At 43.3% G+C, this 23,565-nt stretch overlaps 2 protein-coding genes across 2 annotated transcripts in view; both read right to left on the bottom strand.

Annotated features, from left to right (window-relative positions):
* Nucleotides 1–23,369, bottom strand: part of celf5a (cugbp, Elav-like family member 5a) — a gene marked incomplete at both ends in the record, with an annotated part of 179,588 nt that extends 156,219 nt beyond the window's left edge. The window contains 2 exons of the mRNA XM_083970449.1: nucleotides 6,744–6,826; nucleotides 23,012–23,369. Coding sequence (XP_083826575.1) covers nucleotides 6,744–6,826; nucleotides 23,012–23,369 — 441 coding nt within the window. The remainder of the gene's footprint in view (nucleotides 1–6,743; nucleotides 6,827–23,011) is intronic.
* Nucleotides 1–23,565, bottom strand: part of micos13 (mitochondrial contact site and cristae organizing system subunit 13) — a 313,292-nt gene that overhangs the window by 217,597 nt on the left and 72,130 nt on the right. The window lies entirely within an intron of this gene.

Consider the following 23,565-nt stretch of genomic DNA (forward strand, 5'->3'; position numbering starts at 1 on the left):
TTATTTTGGTATTTCAAGCGACGTCTCCCCCCGAAGAGTAGGTTAGCGAGAAACCCAGAGAGGTGGGAGGGGGAGCAGCATTGTGATGTCGTCAGTGCTAATGTCACAGTCGGGGTCAAAATATGGTCATGTGTAACTCAAAGCGAGCTTTGAAATGTTGGTAGACTTCTCCTGTTACGGCAGGTTTTTTTTTTTTTTTTTACTGTGTTTGTTATTCTTGCATGTGAATGTAGAAACTATGCATATATGAAATGAAATGAAATTTCATGATGAAACCCTTTTTTCATTGTTTCAGTGGTTGTTTATTCTCCAAAGGCAGGTGCAGAGTGCAGAGCCTGCTCTTTTTTTTCCAAATACCCTTGGAAGCCAATCCCCCGGAGAGAAGAAGGCTTCTCTAAATATGTGGCTAATCTACCACACAGAGGAACGAGCCGAACAAAGGAGAGGTGCATGTGTGTGTGTGTGTGTGTGTGTGTGTGTGTGTGTGTGTGTGTGTGTGTGTGTGTGTGTGTGTGTGTGTGTGTGTGTGTGTGTGTGTGTGTGTGTGTGTGTGTGTGTGTGTGTGTGTGTGTGTGTGTTATAAAGGGGTACCATAGGAGCAACAGTGAGACAGAGAGAGACAGAAGGTGGAAAACAAGGAAACACTGTGATGGCTCTAACAGTTACCCCGTGTGTTTTAGTCTATTTCCAGCCCCTCTCCTTAGGAGGTGTGTATATTCAACTCTGTGTGTCAATGTGGGTGTGAGCAATAGTGCATGTGTAAGGGTGTGGGGATTTGGTTCCCTTAGGAGCACTCCGCTACAGCATTTCTTTACTGTGTGTACATTACACCAATATGCCTTTACAGAAGACACACACAAATACACACACGCACAAACTATAAGGGAAAACTAGTTTTGTTGTGCATTCATACTGGAGCTCACACTGTAGTTGTACCTGTGGCAACCTATAATAAGCAGGAATCACAGTAAAAAATAAAGTCTCCAGACGTTTTATGACACTACTGTTCCTTCAATTCATCGGTGTGATTTGACTCGGGTAATAAGTTCAGAGACAGGCCAGGTTACAGACATAAAACCATTTGAGTACCAGGATCTACAAAGTCCTCTTTATTCTCATCTCAGCGTATCAACAAAGGTTATAAAACACAGACATCAGAGGCAAACTTCGGCAGCCTCCGAGATGGGCTGCAGCCATTCACTTATTTATATATTGTAGTGCTGAGGTCGGCTGGTGGTATCTTTCCTCAGAGAACATTTTCACCGCGGAGGGTGTTGCGATGTTCAAACACACATCTGGGCCCCTTACAGATGTGTTTGTTCATCACAGAGGCACAGAGATCTTATAAGAGTGAAACCCAAATAAAACATCTGAGCACCCAAGGCTAATATAAAAGAAGGAGGAAGAACGTAGAATAGGTCGGGCAGCAGAGATGCAGCACACATTTTACTTTCAACTGGAATGTAAAACTCACTACACATTTGCCTGTATAATTCAAACAGCAGAAGAAAAAAAATAAAAGAAAGGAGACCTTGATCATTCCTGTTTCAACTTCCACTCCACTGTGATCTTCTTCCTGAGAAAACACACACACACACACTCACACTTGTGTTACCCATAGGCTAAATTCTAACGAGTCCCCTCTCCCTGACTACAAGGCCTCCAATCCTGCCAGCACCGATTGGCTTCATGCTGACCGGTCCGCTCCTCTCCCGCCCCCACAGCACAGGCACATACAGTACACACACACACACACACATACACAGACACAGACACAATCATACAGTACACTACACTCACGCACACACACACACACAACCAACCTTCACAGAGTGTAGCATTGAATTATTCAGCCTTTGCGGCAGCTCGGCCAGCGCACAGGAAAGCTAGGCTGTGGTTGATAAACAGGTGGGTAAGGAAGGATGCATGCGCACAAAAGTACGGGCGTATATGTTTTGTTTGCATCTCCTGTGCTTTATGTTTTACGTGTGTCTTTGTGTGTTCGTGCACAAAAAGCCCAATGGAGAAAAAGGCTGGGGTGGTTTTTTCGGCGAGCTAGAGGAGCGACTCTGTGGCGCGGCAGCCTCATTTTCACAGCACAAGGTCGGCAACTCTCCACAACACAGCCACAACAGCTCAGCTTCTCGCTCCTCATACATCTTATTATGGCTGAGCATGTGCGCCGGCACATGCACACGTCGACTACGCCTAGAAAAAAAATCCAAGAGAAAACATTGCACAAACACACACAAGCAGCCATGTGTACACTTGCGCGTCAGGTGTGTGTGCGTGTGTGTAGCAGCAAAGGCCACAGCGCAAGAGTGAGAGAGCAGGAGAGACAGAAATGGAGACAGAGGGAGACGGAGGCAATTGAGAGGGAGGGGATCTACTTAGAGTGTTGACATTGCAGGAGCCCACATGTGTGTGCCGGAGCATAATCTTCTCCCCGCTCTCATTGGGTTTTTAATGCGGGTGCTATTTCCATAAACCTGCCTCCTGAATCACTGCCAGCCTCTTACACTCCCCCCAGGTCGAGCTGTACTAATACTAGGAGTAAATGCATGCAGCAAACACATTTCCACCAATGCCTCTCCAATACAATCACTGTTGTACACAATGCTAGCATGACAAAAAAAAGGGGGAGGGTGGGTCGCCGTGCTACAGCAAATAGACTTGCTGCAGCAGATTATTTCTTGGATCTGCTGGATTTGAGGAGTGGCAGTGAGAGGACAGAGAGTTTGAGGAGGAAGAGGAGGTGGTGGTGGTGGTGGAAGGGGATTGAGGGAGGGGGAGGATGGTTGGGTGGATAGTGTGAAGGATGCAGGATTTTGTCATGATGCTGAGCTGGGTGGAGTAAATCTCCTGCGGACTTGTGTAGAGAGCTGTGACACTCGCAGGCGCACACACCAACTGCTGTAGAGAGAGAGAGAGAGACAGCCACCGTGGGCCTCAGCTGTCACTCGCTCTCTCGTCGTGTGTTTTTCAAGAGGAAGTGTGTCATAAAGGGATCATCGGGAAAATATTTTAGCGTCCTTAGTCATCTGGGGATGCTAAGATTTTTACATGGTGGGAGAAAAAGACGCACAGACAACGGCAGCATACTCACATACACAGAGGCACTCGTATAGTTACGTAACATAAAAAAGTAGTGCATCTCCATCAGCAGCAAAACAAGCACGAAGCAGCGCACAAATAATATATTCATGCCTCGCTGTGTGATCACGGCGAGCTTCCATGTGCACATGTTTTTCTTCCCACCTTTATGCTCTGCTATCTGTATGTACATAGGACTGGCTTGCAAATGCAAAGCCAGCTTGCCACACATGCACACACGCACACGGCTAATAGAGCCAAGCGATGCACACCTGGTAAACTGTCAGAGCTTCTCCTATTCAGTGGCCAAACTTATGTCAGGTACCCGTGTCCCCAAGGCTCCCATCACACTTCACCACAGGAATCTATATTCCAGTCCAGTACACTTCCATTAGGCCATACTGTTCCCTTCAGCAGCTAATGTGTAACAGGGGGACACAGATAATAACATCCAAGAATACCGGCACTTCTTTCTAATAATAAGGGGATGCTGGGCTGTGTGTGCAGCAAACACCGTCCCAATGCAGGTATTCTGAGTTCATGCAGACAGTACCCATAACTCCATAACACTTCATTTGGATACTGATATGGAGTAACAGTATCCATAACCAAAGAAAACATTAAAATAATATACTGTATATACCTTATATACCACATGTTTGCTTCAACATGTAGCCAGAATGTCTTTAACAATGTATATATTACTATTGGCATTTTACAGCTGCTTCAGTCCTTTGTCAGAATTTGTCATTGTAATTTTTTTCCTACACAGGATGTGCATCTACACACATGAGTAAACCAAAGGAAGTGAGGATACACACATACACATACACATACACACACACTGGAAGTGATGTGGTAGTCAAAAGCCAACAACATTCAATCATGGGTTCAGCAGTAGAGCGACAGATTACACAGCACACTGTGTTCTTCAATATATTAAAACATGAATTTCTACAACCCACATTTTGCACAAAGCAGATGAACAAGCTGTTTGTCTTCCTCTGAATATCTGACAAAGTAACTTGTTTGCTGCTCTAGGGGCCAGTTCAACTGTCATCTTTAGCTGCTGTTACCACCGGTAACCACGGGCTGATGCCAAATCAACCTGAAATTAAAGGTTTTAAATTTAAAGTTATTTTCCCTTGTCCGCCTTAACAAGGCAGTACTCGGGGGTTCGATGTTTTGCCCGGGGACATTACAGCAGGTGCAGGGTGCGAACCTAAGGCCTCCAGCTGGAGACTGAAATCCTAACAGTCAATCTCATAAATTCAAGCGTGTTTCTGTGTACTGTACTCTATGCAGTAATGAGTGTCTGCATGCTGGTATCAATGTGTACGCAGGCGCAGTTTTGTTTGTGCTCGGAGCTTGTTGGTACAGTTTCCCAACATGATTCTAGGGTTGTGTGCTGGTTTGTCGTTAATTCCGATTCAAAAATGTGAAATATCGTATTGTATGTTGAGTAGCCACACCCGCCAAGGCTCTTCAGCTCAAGAGCAGCAACGCAGGGGTTAATGACAAAACGCAGACATTAAAAACTCATAACTCATCTCTGGAGAATTCGTAGTTTACATTAATTACACCATAGCCCCTGGCAAACTGCATATCAAGCAGGATTCTGCAAACAAACAACTGGCATATCTAGTTACCATCAAGCAGTGAGGCAACAGGGGTCATATCGCAAAAGATTTAGGAGCAGGGAGGCTCAAGAGGGAAGGACAGGGGAGCAATGGGAGGCGGTCGGGCAGAAAAACACACAATGTAGCATTACATTTCTACATTATGCTGCTGAATATCATGCGTCCTAAAACTGAGGATTTTTATTTAGAAGTTCCTCCTCAGCGGTTGGTCCATGAGGTCTGGGATGTTTAGGGAAAGCCAGCAGACTAACGGTGATGAGGCGAAGCTAATGTCGTACCTGCCTGTGCTATGAGTGGTTAAAGCATCACAGCACACGATGCCTGCATGCGTTTCCCCCGGACCAATGGTGTTTGCGCGTGTGAGTGAAGTTGAAGTGAGGGGAACGGCGGAGCAGCCTCGTCTGTGAGGCCTGACACCCGTCAATGTCTGCCTGTTACATTTCTATGACACGCTCTGTCTCAGGAAGAGCAGCGGCAGTGGAGCAGTGGGAGAGAGGGGAGACAGGCGGAAGTGGGGTGGACAGCGCCGGGTGGGGTGGAGGGGGGAAGTCGACAGAAGGGCTAAAGCAGGACTGAAAGGTACAAGGAAAAGGGTTTTTATTTCTCACGAGTGGTAAAACGGCAACGCTCAGAATCACTGGATGTGTGTGACGAAGCTTTCTGCAACAAGGATGGATTCGATCACTCTATACGTAACTCTGTGCATCATGGCTGCACGATCAGTAATTCTTATGTTTCTCTGTTAACACTATGATGCTGGTTATAGTGCTCTATTCAGATGATTGTTAAACCCGTCAAGAGCCCAGATGGTTTGGAGATCTGCTCTTCCGTCAGAACAGACCAGGAAAAGGAGGGGGAGCAGGAAGGAGCATGAGACTAGTTAGCGTCTGTGTCTGTGCCATCTTGCCCCTAATTTATATATTCAGTGCTGATATTAAAGACGTGAATGAGAAACTTACTAGAAAGCCAGACCACACGCAAAAAAACAGAAAAACAAATCAATCCCTCGTTTGTTTTAACACATTGCTAACCTCTCATGAACACATCCTCTGGCATTATGTGCAATAACTTTTTTCCCCCTCCGTTCCCTCTTTCTTCCATCTTATTATTCAAATGCAGAGGAAAAAGAGGAAAATAATGTCCCCCAGCCTCACGCTTGGCTAATTTGCAGGATAAACGAAACAACTTGTTTCTCAAGAAAGCCACCAGAAGAAAAAAAAAAAAAAAGATGTTGGTGGCGGTAGTTGCATTTGCATGTTTAATCTGAAGCATGTGGGCCGGGTTCCTCAGCTCTTTGTCTTCCCTCAGAGGGAGTCTCGTGGGTGAGGGGTGGTGGGTGAGTTAATCTTTACTGATGTTTCTCCCTGGTGGAGACTTGGTCTGACAATGTTAAGCCACACTGCCTCCATGGGGAGCCACTTCTACCCACTCTGCTCCTTTCCCTCTGTCATTGTCCTGACACTAATCAAATCTCATACACACACAACTATGCACAGAGGTGTACACAGGCACAGAACAAATGACATAAATATGCAAAAACGCAGGTGAAGACGAGCTTAATAAGCACTAATTAAAGAGCAATAGGGTGAGTTTCTCTTCATCAGATTAACGTAATGAATCAAAACTCCATCTAAAATACTGTGTGCTGACATCAGCTTTCCAGAAATACAGAGCTTTGCCCCCCGAAAAAAAAAAAAAAACTGTCATTCTATGCTATTGCTTCGAAAGTATGAGGCAGAGTGGGTCGGATCAATGCTGGCAATATCCCCTAGAGGACAGGCACATGGAAAAGTTGAAACCAGGCCTTCAAAAGGCTGAGCTATTGATTGAATTGCTTTCCAAAGTGTTTTTCATCTCTGGGACTATACAAGGAGAATGCCGGCTGGTGTGCAGCCGGGTGCAGATGGCATGGCTGACCACCATAGAGAGAAAAGAGATGGAGAGAGTGAAAGGAGGAGGGATGAGAGAGGGTAGCGAGAGTGAAAGAGAGAGAGAGAGACAGACTCTTACCCCTGGCAGTGTTTTCTGTTCATGGAGGGCATTCTGGGCTTTGATGGCCGACTCTCGGGCGCAGTAGGTGAGGAATGCACAACCTGCAACAGAGATACAAAACATTATGAATCTCATAAAAATCGGATACATTAAAATGAGGATTAAGTAAACATCAATGATACATATAACATTTAAAGACATTAGGAAATCATGTACAGCTTTAAGAGAAATATCAACAAACAGTAATGATAATGCATTCCAAAGAAACTCGACATCAAAAACATTTAAGATACCAGATCTGTATAGAGGGCAAAACTCTTTGCAAATATATCTTGGAAAAAAACACAGAGCAGGTGAATGAAAACAGGCGTGCTTGCAATACACCAGGCTACATGTGGATTGTTTTCTATGGTGGCACCAGAGAGAGGAGAGAAAAAAACAACACCGAATGAACATAGAATTCTTTGGATGAATTGCCAGGCCTGTCCAGCCTCCCCATCCCCAGTAACATGTCCTGTCCACAGCTCAGAGCAGCCTGAGGGGTGGGGGGGGGGGGTATCAGTGTAGAGATGGAAGGAGAAGGGAGGTATTCATAGAGAAAAAGTAAAGACGGGGCCTAGTGTTAAAATGTTAAAACTCTCCAGAGCGATGGCATTACTGCGAGGTGCAAGTGTGCCTCCATGCATGCACATACAGTATATACACATACATCTGTCAAATTCACTGAGGAAGAGAAGAGTAGAAGAGAAGAGAAGAGAAGAGAAGAGAAGAGAAGAGAAGAGAAGAGAAGAGAAGAGAAGAGAAGAGAAGAGAAGAGAAGAGAAGAGAAGGAGAGAAACCAGATGGAGTATTGAGGCAATCATTTCCCCCTGACTGTCTGAATAAATAGATTTGCTTGTGTTCTATTAATGAGGTTCATATGGGTTACCATGCATCATATTTCTGCCACTCTGAAGATGGTTTATTAGCAGCCGCTGCATTTTGGATCTCGTTTCAACAGCCACATGTATTCAGTGGGTGGTGATGTATTAAGTGCCTTTTCGTGGACAATATTCCTATCCATTTCCTTTTGTTGTGTGTGTGTGTGTGTGTGTGTGTGTGTGTGTGTGTGTGTGTGTGTGTGTGTGTGTGTGTGTGTGTGTGTGTGTGTGTGTGTGTGTGTGTGTGTGTGTGTGTGTGTGTGTGTGTGTGTGTGTGTGTGTGTGTGTGTGTGTGTGTGTGTGTGTGTGTGAGATCGCTTTTATCCAGAAACATTCACCATCCATTTTTAGATAGATAATCATGTGCCTGTGTGTCTTTTTTTTGCAATGCCAATAACCCTTGCACTTTAGATATGTCTCCACTGTAACCCCCACAGGGCCGCATCAAAAAGCAGGGTTAAAATGCCATGTCAGTCATTGATCCATTGATTGACCTGTAACCTGTCTTGCAGCTCTAAACCTGTCTGCACACATGTGTAAGCACTTTCATGCCCGCACATTTACATACAACTAATATCTCACCATTCTTGTCAAAAGAACAATTATCGTTGTTCAGTTTCCTTAAGCTCCTCCTGACGTTCGGGATAGTGTCCTGTCAATCCTGTCTTGCCTTTCCAGTAAGGGAAAGACCAACAATGATGGGGTCTGTCCAAGGTCATGACCTTTGAGGTGGCTGACTGTAGGACATAGCCCTCCCCATAGCCTCCCTTGTCCAAGCCCCCCTAAACCTAATGATTTCTAATGGCCACCAAGCAAATCACTCAATCACTCACACCGCTGTCTAATTTCCTTTCTCTATTCTCCGTCAGCTTAAGAAATACCATGAATGCACAAATGTTGTTGTTTTGTGATTGTTTGTCTATTAGTTTGTTTCTCAAAACGGGTGAGGGTAATAGGAGGGAATGGCTGCATTTTCCTGGTTGTTTTTCTCCCTTTTTCTCTCTCTCTGGGCTCGTTGTTGTTGGTTTTCTTGACAAATGCTGGGCCCCCATCTCTGAATAAGAAACAAGCATTTTGCATTACAATCACAAACACGATTTATTTGTTAATGTGCAATGCACTGGGCATTGAGAATAAATTAATAACAAACACAACACTGGCAAACAAAAGAGAAACATGAACTCCATTTAAATGTGATTCTGCGCTCTTTAATGTATGGCTTAAAAAGAATTTGCAGGCCACAGGCGAAAAAGCTTTAACAACTCCATAATAGGAATCCAAACACGTACAAATTGCCACTGCTGCATTGCATACCAAGTGCAAAATTGTGAGTGGTGGTGGTGGGGGGGGGGGGATGATGAAATTGTTTGAAACACAACAAAAAGCCACTGTAATCGGAGCCTGCTGACACAGCAGTGGGGGAAGCCTTCCCACTGTGAGGAGATGATCCTCTGCATCATCTGATAGAAACCTAAAACAGCCTGATCTCACATGATTTCAGCTCCAAAGAGAAGAAATTCCTGCTTTTTCCCCTTTGCTCCCCCTTCGTTCATTTCTCCTCTCCCTCCACGATTTCTTTCTCTTCACCGACGCAGACTCCGCTCCACTCATCTCCAATTTCTTAGTGATAATTTCTACGTGTGGAAAGTGTGTGCACTAGGAAATAGGACTGAGGCTCTCCATCTCCTCTGTGTTGAATTGGCATGTAATTAAAGAGTCTTACATGGCAGAGAGAGAGAGAGAGAGTGAGTGAGTGAGTGAGTGAGTGAGCTACTGTATAGCTCCGGTGACAGAAGCCATTTAGATTCACAGTGGCCCAGGCTCTCCATTACCTGAACTATGTGGATCTGTTTCTAGTATGTGTGTCAAGTTTACAGGTCTTATATATCAAAACACGCACATCTGATCCTCTTACCACTTGTTTTAGGCACACAATTAACACAGTGACTGAACCCAAATCCATACCGCATACTAAAAATATGCAATGTACTACTGTATGTAATACGCGCACAGTTAGTGCCTCACAAAAGAATGCACTTCTCTGCACTTACAGGAAACGATCTGAACATCGCTTCTCCACTGCAGATTTGAATTTCATGAGGAGAAAGTATTTACTTAGATTTTAAATATGTTTAGATTTAATACTTAATTTTGTTTTGCAGGGTGCTCCTGGAGCAGTATCCCTACCATACACAATTTGTTTTTCTGCAGCTATGAGCAGCTCCTTAATTTCCTTTGAGCAATGCTCTGTGGGACATTAACGTCAGTCAGCGTCAGAAAATCAAGCTGATTTTCAATGCAAGCTGACATCTTTGATTGCATTTTATTTTTTCATGCACTTAGTGCATTCACACTTGAAAACCTGCTTAAAATTAGTATGCACCAGACGCCGACCAGACACATAAACACAGGGCAGATGCAGTCAAAAAAATATGAGTGCACTCCAGCTGCTGCTACATGTTTAACTCATGTCATCCTCATCAGTCTACAACACTAATGAAACAGCGACTACAGCCCTGTCACCTCTGTTGAAGACCAGAGTGTCAATAATGAACAGTTCTGCAGGTTTCTCCTGCAAATACTGTTAGGACACAGTCACGGAGATGAAAACGCAACTCAGCTCCAAGAGATCAATTTCTTCAAAATACATCCACACACTGCTCCTTGAGACTGGCATCAATAATGTGACATGGGCGCTTCATGGGGACGCATTACCAAGGTAAGTGAAACCTGCCACGGTGTTGTTCCTCTAGGAAAAGCAATCAGTACCACATCATAGACTCTGATCATTTGCCCACAGTGCAGCTACCCCTGATTTGGCACACGAGCCATTAAACAATGATTTATGAAAATCAGTGTTTAAGCTACTGATACTTTGCCCCCAAAGCCAAAAACATTCTGTCTCTCATTCATTCCTATAAATAATCTAGTTTGTGGATTCATTTGAAACAAAACATTGCTGGACCTAAATGGCATTTAATGGAAGGCCAGAATGCATTATCCTTAATCAATTAACTTTCAGAACTTTTGATTATAAAAGTACTTAACACATTCACTATACAAATACACAGCACATCAATTAAACGAATAGCTTTAATAAAAAAAAAAAATGAGAGGAGAAAAAGATCAGTCTCTGTGACATGTTCTGCCATCTATTCACTTCAGAGTTTAACTGTTTTATTATATTGTTTTATACTGTGTATTTAGCAGCTTGTTGAAGTTACAGCTAAGCACAAAGAAAACCCCACCTGCAATGATCAAACACTGCTGTCGCCTCATTGGCCCAATCAAATTAGCTCTACGGGCATGAGTGTCCTGGCCAGAAATGCTGGACTGCATATTGCAGAGTAATTCCGTTACAAAAAGAAAAGTAAAGCATTGATCAAAATAGATCATTATAGAATAACAGATACAGTACACTTCAGGTTAAGGCAATTTTGTTCCTCTCTTACCTATTAGGGTGCAGTAAGCCGGTGCATATTCTCATTTGTCCAGGTCATAGTATTTCAAAGGAGGTTAAATCGAAAGCAACTGGACTTAGTTATTTGTTAGTTATTAGGGTGCAATGTAAGAGTGCTGAAAGGCTGTGACTAACAAAGTTAACCCAGCAGCATGTTTAGAGTTTAAACAAAGTTATACAGGTCTTGAAAGTTGTACTGTTAATTCACTACCTAGTAAAATCACTAAATATTTGTCTGCAGCTGGTTGCTTTACTGAGTAACTTCTGTTTCCAAACTCACTGTGTAAATCCAAGAAGCTTTTCTGAAAATAATTATTTTTCAAAATGGCCACTCGAACCTCTGTGGGCTAACAAATTCACTGCACTTCTTTTTTCCAAATATCCATAAATAAGGTGGCAGAGAGGCAACATAATGTAACTTTTTGTTTGGCACTTGTTATATTATTTGCTTGTTTCATTTTTTATTGATTTGTTTGTCTGTATTTTTTTTTATATGCAGTGTCCCACGTGGTGGAAATTTTCTTTAATACCTTTTCACACAACAGCCTTCTGCCTCAGCAGGTAATGAAACTGATACATCCAAACAAGGCCGTGAATAGATTCATTCGTGCCTGCCACTATGGCGTCCGACTGCCACAAGCTGTGACGTCAAGCAGGGGCTCAATGTGAACGTCCTACTTCTTCATTGGCATTGGGCATAAATCATGTACTGCAGAATCGTCAAATATGAATGCAATGCCTAGGAGACCTGGCTGCTTTAAACCACAACCTCTCTCTTTTCACCCCCCCACCCCCTCTCCCTTCATACCCTCTTTGCTCCCTTTTCTCCAACTCCTTGCCCCAGAGGAGCCAAGCTGCCCCGGTGTAATGGAAAAGTGTGAACTTGCTCTCGATGTGGCATTTCCTTGGCCAGAAAGTGTGATGGTAGCAGAAACCGAGCCAGTCCTGGCACCGGTCTCGCCTGCTCCCTCACACATCATTTGCACTCTTTGGAAAATGCTATCACTGTGGGTAGATTACTTGCTTACTTCATTTACTGCCATGTGGGGCTCCGGGGAAACTGATAGCCTTTTTTTTTTTCAGAGGGGTCGGAAGCTGAAACACACATCATCAGCACTGATACAATGTGATTATGACCTGAATCATTGCCAGCCAGGGAGGCAGGAGGCTCAGTGGCGCAGATTGACCGTGAGGGGGGTAATCAGTCTGGTCTCGGAGAAGCTTTTAACTCATATAATCACTCCCTCACCTTTGGAAGAAAAAAAAAGACCCTCTGATCTGTTCACACACTCAAACAATCACGCCCATGTTCAGGGAGACGGGGGGTGGGACAGACAGAGATGTATAATAAAGAAGAAGAGCTGGTGCACAGAGTTGGCAGGGACTTTCCAAAATCCTCTCACTCATTGTTCTGACAACAATATTTTCTCTGCCCAGGGCTAATGGGCTTGTAATGAACGCTGTAATATAAGCAGTAGCCTAGCGTAACCTGTAAACCTTAATTAAGTCAGACAGCCACCTTAAAGTGAGCCAGCGACTGCGCTCAGTCACAATCTCCTGATCCTGAAGCTAACTACACTCCTCCATCACTCCTTCATCAATCACTCCATCCTTTCATCTCTGCTGCGTCCGGCTTCAAATCCTCCTCCATTTCTCCTTTCACTACCCCTCCCATAATCCCTTCACCTTGAGCAATGGGCCGGGGGGAGGATGAACGTCGCAGAGCACCGGGGAGCATCAGTGTCCATCATGAGGGCGAAAAATAGTCCCCCGGACCCTCCCTGGTATCCTCTCTGACCTCCTGAGTAGGAGACCTCAGGCATTGATTTGTTGCTCCTCGCTCACATAGACTACACTATAGCCTCCGAGTAGCAGTCAAACAGATCCATAGGCAGCGCGTCCCCAAGGACCGCCTGCGCACCAGCGTGAACACTGGTGTGTATTTACACAAATGTATACAGTACATGTGCATGTTACTGTGCGGTGTGCGTCGCCTAATGAGTGTGACAAATGCAATAAATTCTTTCTGAAATGCTCGGTCCATGTTTCAGGATCAATACCGGGGCATGGGAGCCATCATACTGTAACAATGCAGGAAGACGGGTTCTCTGACAACTTCACACTTCACCATCTATTGCGTGGCACTGAGGTTAAACAGTTCTCTCAAGGCATAAGTGGTGCTTCATATATAATCCAACTGTAGAGCATTTCTCTCAAAAGCTCACATATATACACTTATGACAATGCAGTGTAGGCGGAGAAGTGTAAAGACGACTGAAAACAGTAACACAGTTGCAACAACTTCCTGATGAAGTTCTAAGATAATGCTTTTTGGCAGTAGGCGCAGTTTTGGAAGAGGATGTGATCGACTGCAACTGACCGCCCACTCCCAGGTTGGTCTGAACTCTGTCAGTGTGCGACTCTGGGTAACACTTACAGCACTTTGGCACCTTCCACTGTGCTATAGCCCTTAAGACCAGCCTTGGCTTTTGTAGACTATTTGGGTACTTCTTCGGCTCTTAATGTAAAGCCAGAGCTAAATCTATAAGTACATCTAGAGGCCGGCAACCCCCGATGAGCAAGCTAATTGACACTGTTAATGGATGGGGTATTGCAGAGGTGTAAATAATGTGTAGATTCACACTCGCTGCGTCCTGCTTTGTTACTTCTGGAGGGCCAACGAGAGTTTACCTGCCAAGTCCCGTCTCTCTCTCCAGCCCATTGTCCCTCCTCCTTCAGCCAAGTCTGCTTGGGCCAAGGGATTCTCTCAGAAATCAATAAAAGCATCTCTGAGCACCCCCAACGAGAAAGTCAGAAAACTGCATCTCCTCTTCATGTGCTGGAACAGCCTCTTAGAAAAACAAACAAGTCCAGGCAAAAGGAAATAATAAAATTACTTTCACTTGGCTCACACCCATTTCCCTACTGCTGTATAGCACAACACAGTGCACCGTTTCACCGATGCCAAGTCTTCATGTCAGGCACCTGACTGGCATATTCGGTGCAGCGCTCCTAACAATGCTTGCCCTCGTTCTAGAGGTGAAAAGCATTTAAACCTTTGAGACAGATCAATTGATCATGCAAAGCCACAATCATAGATGACTGGCAGCTGCAAACTGACTGTGGACCGAGAGATGGATCAGGTTTTCAGTCACTTTGATTTTACAAATTGAAAGATACCTTTAAAGACGGAGCTTCAAAGGCCCAGAGGTTGTCTGGATGGAGTGATTGAAGGAGGAATAAGGAAGAAAGACATGTGAGGAGGAGAGAAGCCATTACCCGGCTGTACCACACACACTCACATTCTTCTTCATTATGCTGCTATACACCTTGAGAGGAAACACTAACACATATTTTCAATTATGTTTTGCATGGCGAAAAATACGACTTTGTGTCCTTGTCTCTGCTTTCTTTCTTTATTTATTCCTTTATTTGCCTCATGTCACCACTGAGCTGGAGAAGAGTAATAATTAACACTAATGATCTGACTAACAAGCAGGCACCAGGGTGTTAATTGAATTGACGTATATTTCCTTGTAACCACATTCAGCCTCCAGGATAGATAGATAGATAGATAGATAGATAGATAGATAGATAGATAGATAGATAGATAGATAGATAGATAGATAGATAGATAGATAGATAGATAGATAGATAGATAGATAGATAGATAGATAGATAGATAGATAGATAGATAGATAGATAGATAGATAGATAGATAGATAGATAGATAGATAGATAGATAGATATGAAGACTAAAGATGACAGTACTCTGAAATGAATCCAAAGAGCAGGCAAAATGATATGAAAACCCATCAGCCATTAATTAATCTGAGTAGTCTTTTTTTAATTAAGCCAGATCTACCGTTGAATAGTGAACCACAGATCGGGTGCCATGTTGGAACTCGCATAAAGTCCACATGCTCTGCTCATTCAACCAAATTACCATTTGATCATCAAAAAAGAAACACAAATTCCGTCTTTCATCCATCTCTTCTTCACCATTTGGCTTTCAATTTGTCCGTATCACACTAACAGGAAGTGGACCCCGATGCATCTCCAGTACAAAGCCCATGACCAGTTTGTGTCTCTGGCAATAAAGCACAGAGACTGTTAGCTACAGCGTTGCTCCTTCAGTGGGAAAGATAGATGGAAGGAGTGGGGGGCTGAGGGGGGCTGAGGGGGGTGTCTATGTGATGGAAGGGATGGGGGCGTACGGGGGGAGAGGAGGGGGAGCGGAGGGCCGGCGCTGGGGATGAGGGGGGACGTGGCCCTACAGTCGCCCACAGATGCTCCCTCTGTCTCTCCCTCATTCTCTCCCTCCTTATGAGCGCAGTATGGGAGCAGTCTTTTGGGGGAGGCTGGCAGGCAATCAGTGATGTCATGCCAGCAGTGCAGCGATGGCAGCTTAACCTATTTTCGGAAATACCACAGAATTTCTATTTATAACTGTGCTGAGCAGCATGTATCTTCACACATCCCTCACGGACCTGAGCATTCATAGACGTTTTCCAATCTAAAATGTGTCTTCCTCACAAGAAAGGGGGAGGGGGTACCTTCATGTCTAGGAGAAAACAGGTCCTAATGTGGATGGTGCTGTTTACTGTTGTCATAATTGCCATTTAGGGAGGTAATGTGGAGAATTATCACGTTGTTGTTGTTTTTTTAAAGTGACATTTCTAGCATCTTTTATTTTGTTGCCTGAACTAATAAGATCATTTTAATTGTTGTGTGTGTTGTATTTATGGAACACTAACAGTAAATCACCTCTAAGACCACTGATAGAAGTAGCAGTATTAGCATAAGCAGCACTAGACATAATAACGAAATAACTACTACTAGTGCTACCGGAGGGATTTTCTCATGAAAACAGCTTTTAGGTGATTATTTTATACATCTGCCAAACTTGGCCTCTGCTCCCCACGTCCTCCTCCCTCCCTCCCTCCCCCCGGTGCCCAAACAGCTCTCAACCTGTCAGAGGGATCCTCCATGTCCCAAGCTGAGCCATCACTCTATTCTCCCACTGCCTTGGGATAAAAGCAACCATTTGTTTCTGCATCTCTGACAAACACTTCATCTTTTCCCCTCCACTTATCCATCTGTCCATACATCCATTGTTCTGTGCCCATGTGTCTGTCTGTCATTCGCCTTGCGGGCCCTGCTGCATACATGTGCCATCCTCCCTGTCCAATTCCTCTCTGTCACAGTGGGCCGTGTGACAGAGAGGGATCGAGTGACACTGCTAAGTCATACCCGCTCGGCTTTGTGTTCACGTGCACTCTCAGGGAGATACATGTACGACATTTATGCATTGTTCATTCACACCAGCATCAAGGGCTCAACCATTTGGCAATCAGAGAGATGTGACAGCTTGACTAATCTGTGATTGTTTTTTGGCCAAAACATGGGGGTTAGCGAGCCCTCCAAGGGCACAGTACTATAAGGCAAGACAAATAACTTATTATTTTCCAGGCTTGTACAAGGCTTTATCGCATGAGTTCTCCTGAACCATTCCAAAATGGAGAGGGATTATCACAAAACATTGCATTAAAATCTCCTCTCTCCCCTCTCCCTTGTTATTTCATTTTCCTTCTAAAATGAATCTGTGCCCAGTCAGGCTCAAACACAACATTAAAGAGCTCATGCTATTCTAACAGAAACCACCAGCCCCCTCCTCCCTCCCTCTTTTTTTTCCCCCTCTGTGCCTTTATAACCCCCCCTCAAAAGAGTACACTCTGCTCTGTAGGCAATGGCACTCTCTGCTAAGCTGCCCATACAAAATAGATAGGCTTCTATCCCTCTATTTAGACTAAGGAAATAGCTGTGACCTTTGTGTATGAACAAGAAGGCGGCACTCTTCCAGCGACTCTACCTTTGCGAGAGAAATGTGACCTGAAACAAACCGAAAATAATTCAACCAAACATCCTCTCAGTAGAATCTAAAAATCCCGTCAGCACAGGAAGAGGAGAATACACTAAGAACTTTTTAATGAAGTCAAATTGAATTCCTTTCTTGTTACATTAACAACGTCAATGATGTTTCTAACATTAATTAATATTAGAGAGCCAAAATAAATAAACATGCAAAAAGATTTTTTGGTCATTAATTAATAGTATAGTGCTATTTTTCAGGCTACATACTGGTAACAGCAGTAACATCATTAACAAGTCAATTCTTTTTTTAAATATATATTTTCTGGCTTTTCATGCCTTTATTAGATAATGCAGTTGAGAGAGACAGGAAAGGGGAGGCAGAGAGAGGGGAAGGGCTGCCCGATGCGGGATTCGAACCAGGGCCGCCTACAGTACAGCGAGGACTTCAGAACTACACATGGGGTGCCCCTAAAACATCAATTCTATATGGAAATACCACGTCAAGAAAGTATCAGCAGTGAATTGACTATCAGATAGCTGAATGCCTTGTCTTTCAGAACAAACACAAGCAATTAACATAATGTGTCCAAACATGACACTGTTAACTAAGCCCACAATCAATCCACAACCACTACAGAGCTTCTACATAAATACACAAGTACTGCAGGTTTCACCAAGCAGGAACTCTGCATTGGTCCATGTTTTCCCTGAAACCTCACAGTACATCCTCCCATGTCTATCCATGCTCCAGACACCCATTAACAGCAAACATATTCCACAAAGGTCAGGGAGTAAAGGCACTTCCAATATACTGAAAGCAAAATATACTGCAAGCCATAATGAATGTTGCATTGGTGCAGGAAATCAATCCATCTGAAAGGCTCTCTTGGGCAGGGATTAAGGGGAAAGAAACGGAGACAGAATAAAAGCCAGGTGAGTTTGGTGTGCGGACACTAACCTCCAGCAGAGCGCGGCCTTGTCGGCATCCAGAGATTGGCAATCTCCTTGGAAAACCAACAGAAAAGGAGGAGAGGAGAGAGAGAGAAAGAGGCAGCACTCCTCATCCTGAAGTCAAGGCCCATAGCGCCTGTCAGTACCAGTTGAGCTGCTGCATCTTTTATGAGGAAAGCCCTGTTGCTTATTACAATATTTACAGACGTTTAAAGATTGCAATGCGAGTGCTGTTGCTGCATTAGCTTGGCTCGGTGGCCTTCGCTCACTAGCCCTGACAGAAGATTTTATTCCAGATTTGTTAAATCGAATCACTGCACAAAACTGCAAGGAGACTGATAATTGTTTTCCCTGCCACTCAGCGTTCCCGTACGCAGGTGGAATGGAATTTAACTCTTCTTAAAACCTTTATGAAATTGCTTCATTTCTTTAGCAACCACACAACGGTCATATGGGCAGAGAGCCCTGTGCCTCACTGATGTCTATTAAATGAATAAAATAACGGTGTGTCCGTGTGTGTGTGTGTGTGTGTGTGTGTGTGTGTGTGTGTGTGTGTGTGTGTGTGTGTGTGTGTGTGTGTGTGTGTGTGTGTGTGTGTGTGTGTGTTATCCATGTCACTTCTACAGCTCTGTTTATGGTCTGTAAGTGAATTTACTCCATCTGTTTCCTCAGGGGGAATGCTGTCCTACAGCAGTGCAGTGATCTTTGACTTCCCATAAGGAACCCGCAATATGGAGACGTGTAGATGCACTCACACTTCATCATATCAAAGAGGAGAGAGAGGACTCAACAAGCCCGCGCTTGCTTTAATCAATGCTAATGCCTTTCGGGTTTAATTATATATAGGAAAACTTCAGTCTGATATTAATACCATGTCATTGGCTTGATGCATATGCTGCGTTTCAACTATTTCTATTTCCTTCCTTGTCTCCTTTTTATTGGGAGGACAACCCACGGAGGAATGCTATCCATCAGACTGACTCAGAGGGAGAAAAAAAATAAAAACTTGAATAAATATTTCATTAGATTATTCTGTGATTTACTGTGCTTCTGCTTGGCTGAGGTCTACGGCAATATCTCTGGTCCATTTATAAAGGCATTAACACAATGATACCCGACACTAGCTTAATATTGATACTGGGCTGCCTTTTGCCGGCAGATTGGAGCAGCGTAGGGATTGTTTTGTTTGTGTGTGCTGAATCACACCTGCAGGAAAAAAACAACAACTTTTCTTCCTTCTCCATCTGTCTCCATTGAGCGCATGTTACTTAACTGTATGAGGGAAGATTAGTCGATCCCGACCAAACTCATAAAATATAATCTGTCATGACAATTAGAGAAAGTCAACAAAACTCTGCCCTGAAAAAGATTCAGCATCTGACAGCACATTCGGTTTTTCAAAGGAGAACTGCCGATTTGAAAATAGGGCCGGAAAAAAAAAAATCAGTAAAAGAGCAGCCTAAACACATGAAAAAAATAAGACTATGCGATTAGCCTTGGTTCCTCAGACATCATGCATGTGCATAAACATTAAAGTGTGTATTCTGCATGTGCTATAAGTGGAAGCTAATTAGAGCCAAGGGGAGAAGTTTTCACAGACTGTGATAAATTCAACATCAGGAAATCCTCTACCTATTAATACCAATTGGGCGACAATAATTGGCAGGCCATCGACAGCGTGGGCAGAATTAATCATTTGAAGAGGCAGACTAGACTGAATTTTTAATTGGCAGAGGCAGCCACTGTTTAGGGAGGCAACCAGCTGATCACCCAAGAGACTGCTGCTTCAGACAATGCACATTTGCTAATCCTCTTGAGTCAAGTTATTATGGCCATGCATTATTATCACGCTTTACAAACTAATTCCATGTTTTCCCTCATGGATTACCAAGGGAGAAAAAACAGTTGCATAACAAAAGAGGAAATAATAAACACACAAAGCACAATGTGGATGAAATGAAAATCAAAATGACAGAATAAGTGCAATGACTACAAATGCACGACACTTAGTATGATGAAAATAGCGCGCGCTTGTGTGGGTGGGTATGCGAGTGTGTGCGTGTGTTTATCCCTCTGTCCATCAGTGTATTTGTCAGTCTGAATATGTCTGTTTCCATCGGGATCCATATTCATAATCCTTTCTGCTTAATAACACGATTAACTATAAAATAACCTCATCAGAGATCATTGACATATTAGGGTTTGATTATGTATTGTTAATTGCGTGGTCAGGATTCATTACACTCTAAGCCATTTAATTTCACTGACTTTTCTAAAAATTAATTAGTTGTTTGTAAAAATTCACTTTGAGAAGTACAATCACAATCAATTATTCTTATATTTGTCCACTTGAGAGAGATAATCCCATAACTACATACATGTTTGTTGTTTTTTTCAATTTATATATCTATTTATCGAACTCAGTAAATGACACCACGTAAGATTCACATACAGTTCGTATACATGTTGCTGAGGGGATTTTTTTTTTCTATTTTATGCCCTATAAAGGGAGACTTCACTTTGTTACAAGTTGTCTTTAGCAAAATGCATTTCAAACTGACAAGGGACCTGAGCAGGGACTCATGGAGACTTTCACTGAATGCAGTCAGTACATCTCAATTTCAGTTTCTACAAAAATATTTTCTCTTCTTTTTTACTTTACTGATGCAATAAATAAATGCCACATGTAAAACATAAAAAGAGCAAAATAACTAATAATATAACAAATTCCACTTTTTTTTAAATAATATAGCTGCAATTAAACCTGAATTAAACACAGATCCATCAAAGCTCTATTGTCTCTCCATGAAAAGACATCTAGGAGCCTAAATTCTCTTTGCCCTGACACCGTGATGAAGCGACAGTCACTCAAGAGCTAAATACTGCAATCATTATGCAACATAGGGTAATGGCGTGATGGTCTATGTATGCACACACATGCACACGCTAGCACATACCGATGAATGCCAAATGAGTGCTATACTGAAAAAACTGTCTTCCTGCCTACAAGCTGACAATATCAACTTTAGGATCAGACAAGAGCGATTACCATCCAGGCATGTGGCTTCATGAAATATGTGACAATGTAATGCTCGCTGTATCTGATCTGAAACCTTCATTAAGTTTAACGTTTTGTGATCCACATGTGATGACACACTGCAGGAAATATTTTAGCTCTCCATTGAATTTAAGCATGAGCATGCACATGAAAAAAAGAATAAAGACGACCTATATTCATATATTTGTCTTATTCATTTGTATCACTTCAATTCCATTGGTTATATTCTAACCGTAGTTCGTTTATCTCTGTTGAAATACTGTGTCCTCTGTCGTTTGGGGAGGACTCAACAGGCTACATGGGCTTTATTAAACCTCTGTGTAATGGTAACAAATTGCATATTTTCTGATGGTGGTTCTATATGTCACAGAAGACATGACATTGTTTGCAATGTTTGCAAATGGCATTTACATTACTGTCACAGATGGTTATTTGTCTTTTCTAAATGTCACTGCAAAAAAGGGGGGGTTATCTCCTGTACTAACATCCTTCACATATCAACATCAGCTCTGCAGGAGTGAAAGATGAAGAATCTAAAATGGCATTCAGAGAGAGCAGCACTGTGACAAAATGACAGTCGGGGTTATGTCTCTGGTCTCTGACATCTGTGGGGCAGTTTTAGATTCAGACATTAAACCATAAATGTTATGCAAAAAAAAAAAAAGAATTGAAGCTGCCACGATTGTTGTTCAGTCTTTTCTTTTCTTTTTTCCCCCCTCTCTCTGAATCATTAATAAAGATTTGCAAACAATAGCAACAGTGTATTGGCCCAGTTTGTTGAAATTATGATTACAGTGAAACCAATAATTCTGATGGTATCATGAATGTCTCCTAATGTCACTGTGTCATTATTTCAACCAACACACAGACACATAAAAATGGAGCCTAATTAATAAAAAATAAAGTTTGTTGTATCAAAGTGCTGTGCTGATGAATGATGGATGACGATGAATGTTGATGATGATGATGATGATGATGATGATGATGATGATGATGATGATGATGATGATGATGATGATGATGACGTCTACACTATCTACTGTGAAGAGGGGGGGTGGGGGTGGAGGGGTGCGTGCACGTATTGTGAAATGCTTCTTTTTTTTTCTCTCTCCCACCCATGGCTGTGTGATCTGTACCCCCCTGTATATCCTTGATAACCAACTTCATTATGGAAGGTGGAAGTTGTCAGCGTGTATTTGGTGGTGGAGCACGGGGTGGATTTACACCCTCTCTCTCTCTCTGCCTCCCTCTGTCTTCCATTTCAGCGAGAAGCAGCGCAGCATCACTGCCCACTCTCCGTGGCGACGTCCGTCATCTTGTGACAGTTCTTGCGCCCTTTGGAGACACCGTGGTACTGAACTGATTTCGCCTGTGTGTCGGGTTTTGCACCCAGCCCCGGCTCCACGGGAGATGTTGGATGAATAAATGATGCCGTCCCTCCGCAAGAGATGGGACTGGCAAGGGAAGGCTCTTTAAAAATGCATCCTCTCCGAGCGCCTCTGCCCCACTTAAGAGCGCGTTAAGAAAATACTCTCCGATAGCAATAAAATAAAATAAAAACACGGACAACACACTGTCACCATATCATTCCTCATAAGAAAGGAATTCACAATATAGCCTCTTTTTTTTTTTTTAACTGCCAATCTGGCTGCACGCGTAATGGGGAAAAGTGGAATTAAAGGCTCAGGGAAATATTCAACCGCCTTCACATGTCAGAACTTAAAATAACAAACCAAACAACCAGAATGAGGTCAAAATGCCAAGCCTCATGAATGTTAGATGACAATATGTAGGCAATGATGCACATGATGACACTGATGAATATTTTGGGAAGAGCTACTAGACTGATCATTTCTGGATGAAGCCTGATAACGTTTAAAAAAAAAAAAAAAAAAAAAAGTGACAGATATCCACATTTTCCTTTGCACTATTTAACTGAAATCCGCTCTCAAGACAGACGTAATAATAAGCAGTTATTAAGCTTTAAATGGGCCTCGTAGCCATTCGAGGGGCGACACGTTACCTTTGTGCATGCCGGTGTATCGGTCCTTGAGAACTGTCAGTTCGTGGATTTTCCCAAACTGTTCAAACAGGGGTTTCAGGTCTTTTTCTTCCAAGTTCCGCGGTATCTGCCCGATAAACAGCTTAATGGCATCTTGGTCTTTCATGTTGCCGCTCTCCGGATGAATTGAAATGGGTTCTGACCCGTTCATGGGTTTCGGAAATGTGATCTGAGGGTACTGGTGCTGATGTGGGATAAGAAGTAGTGGTTGTTGGGTCGGCGATGCCCCCGGTCCGGTGAAAACCAGGCTGGAGTGAGCGGGCTGGGGCTGCTGTGGATGGTGCTGCCTTCTTGTTTCAGTCTGAGTGAATCTGGCCATTCTGAGCTGGGAGCAGAGTGGATAATAATGACAACACACACACACACACTGTGAGAGAGCAAGCACTCAGCTGGAAACCAGGCTGACTTTCTATCCGACACACAACACACACGCACACACAGTACAAGGCAGAAAGGGAGTGATAGAGGCGGAATAAAACGCACAGTAGCGACATTAGACGCTCTGGAGCGCCACC

The sequence above is a fragment of the Trachurus trachurus genome, assembly GCF_905171665.1.
Source record: "Trachurus trachurus genome assembly, chromosome: 4".
Classification (NCBI taxonomy): domain Eukaryota; kingdom Metazoa; phylum Chordata; class Actinopteri; order Carangiformes; family Carangidae; genus Trachurus; species Trachurus trachurus.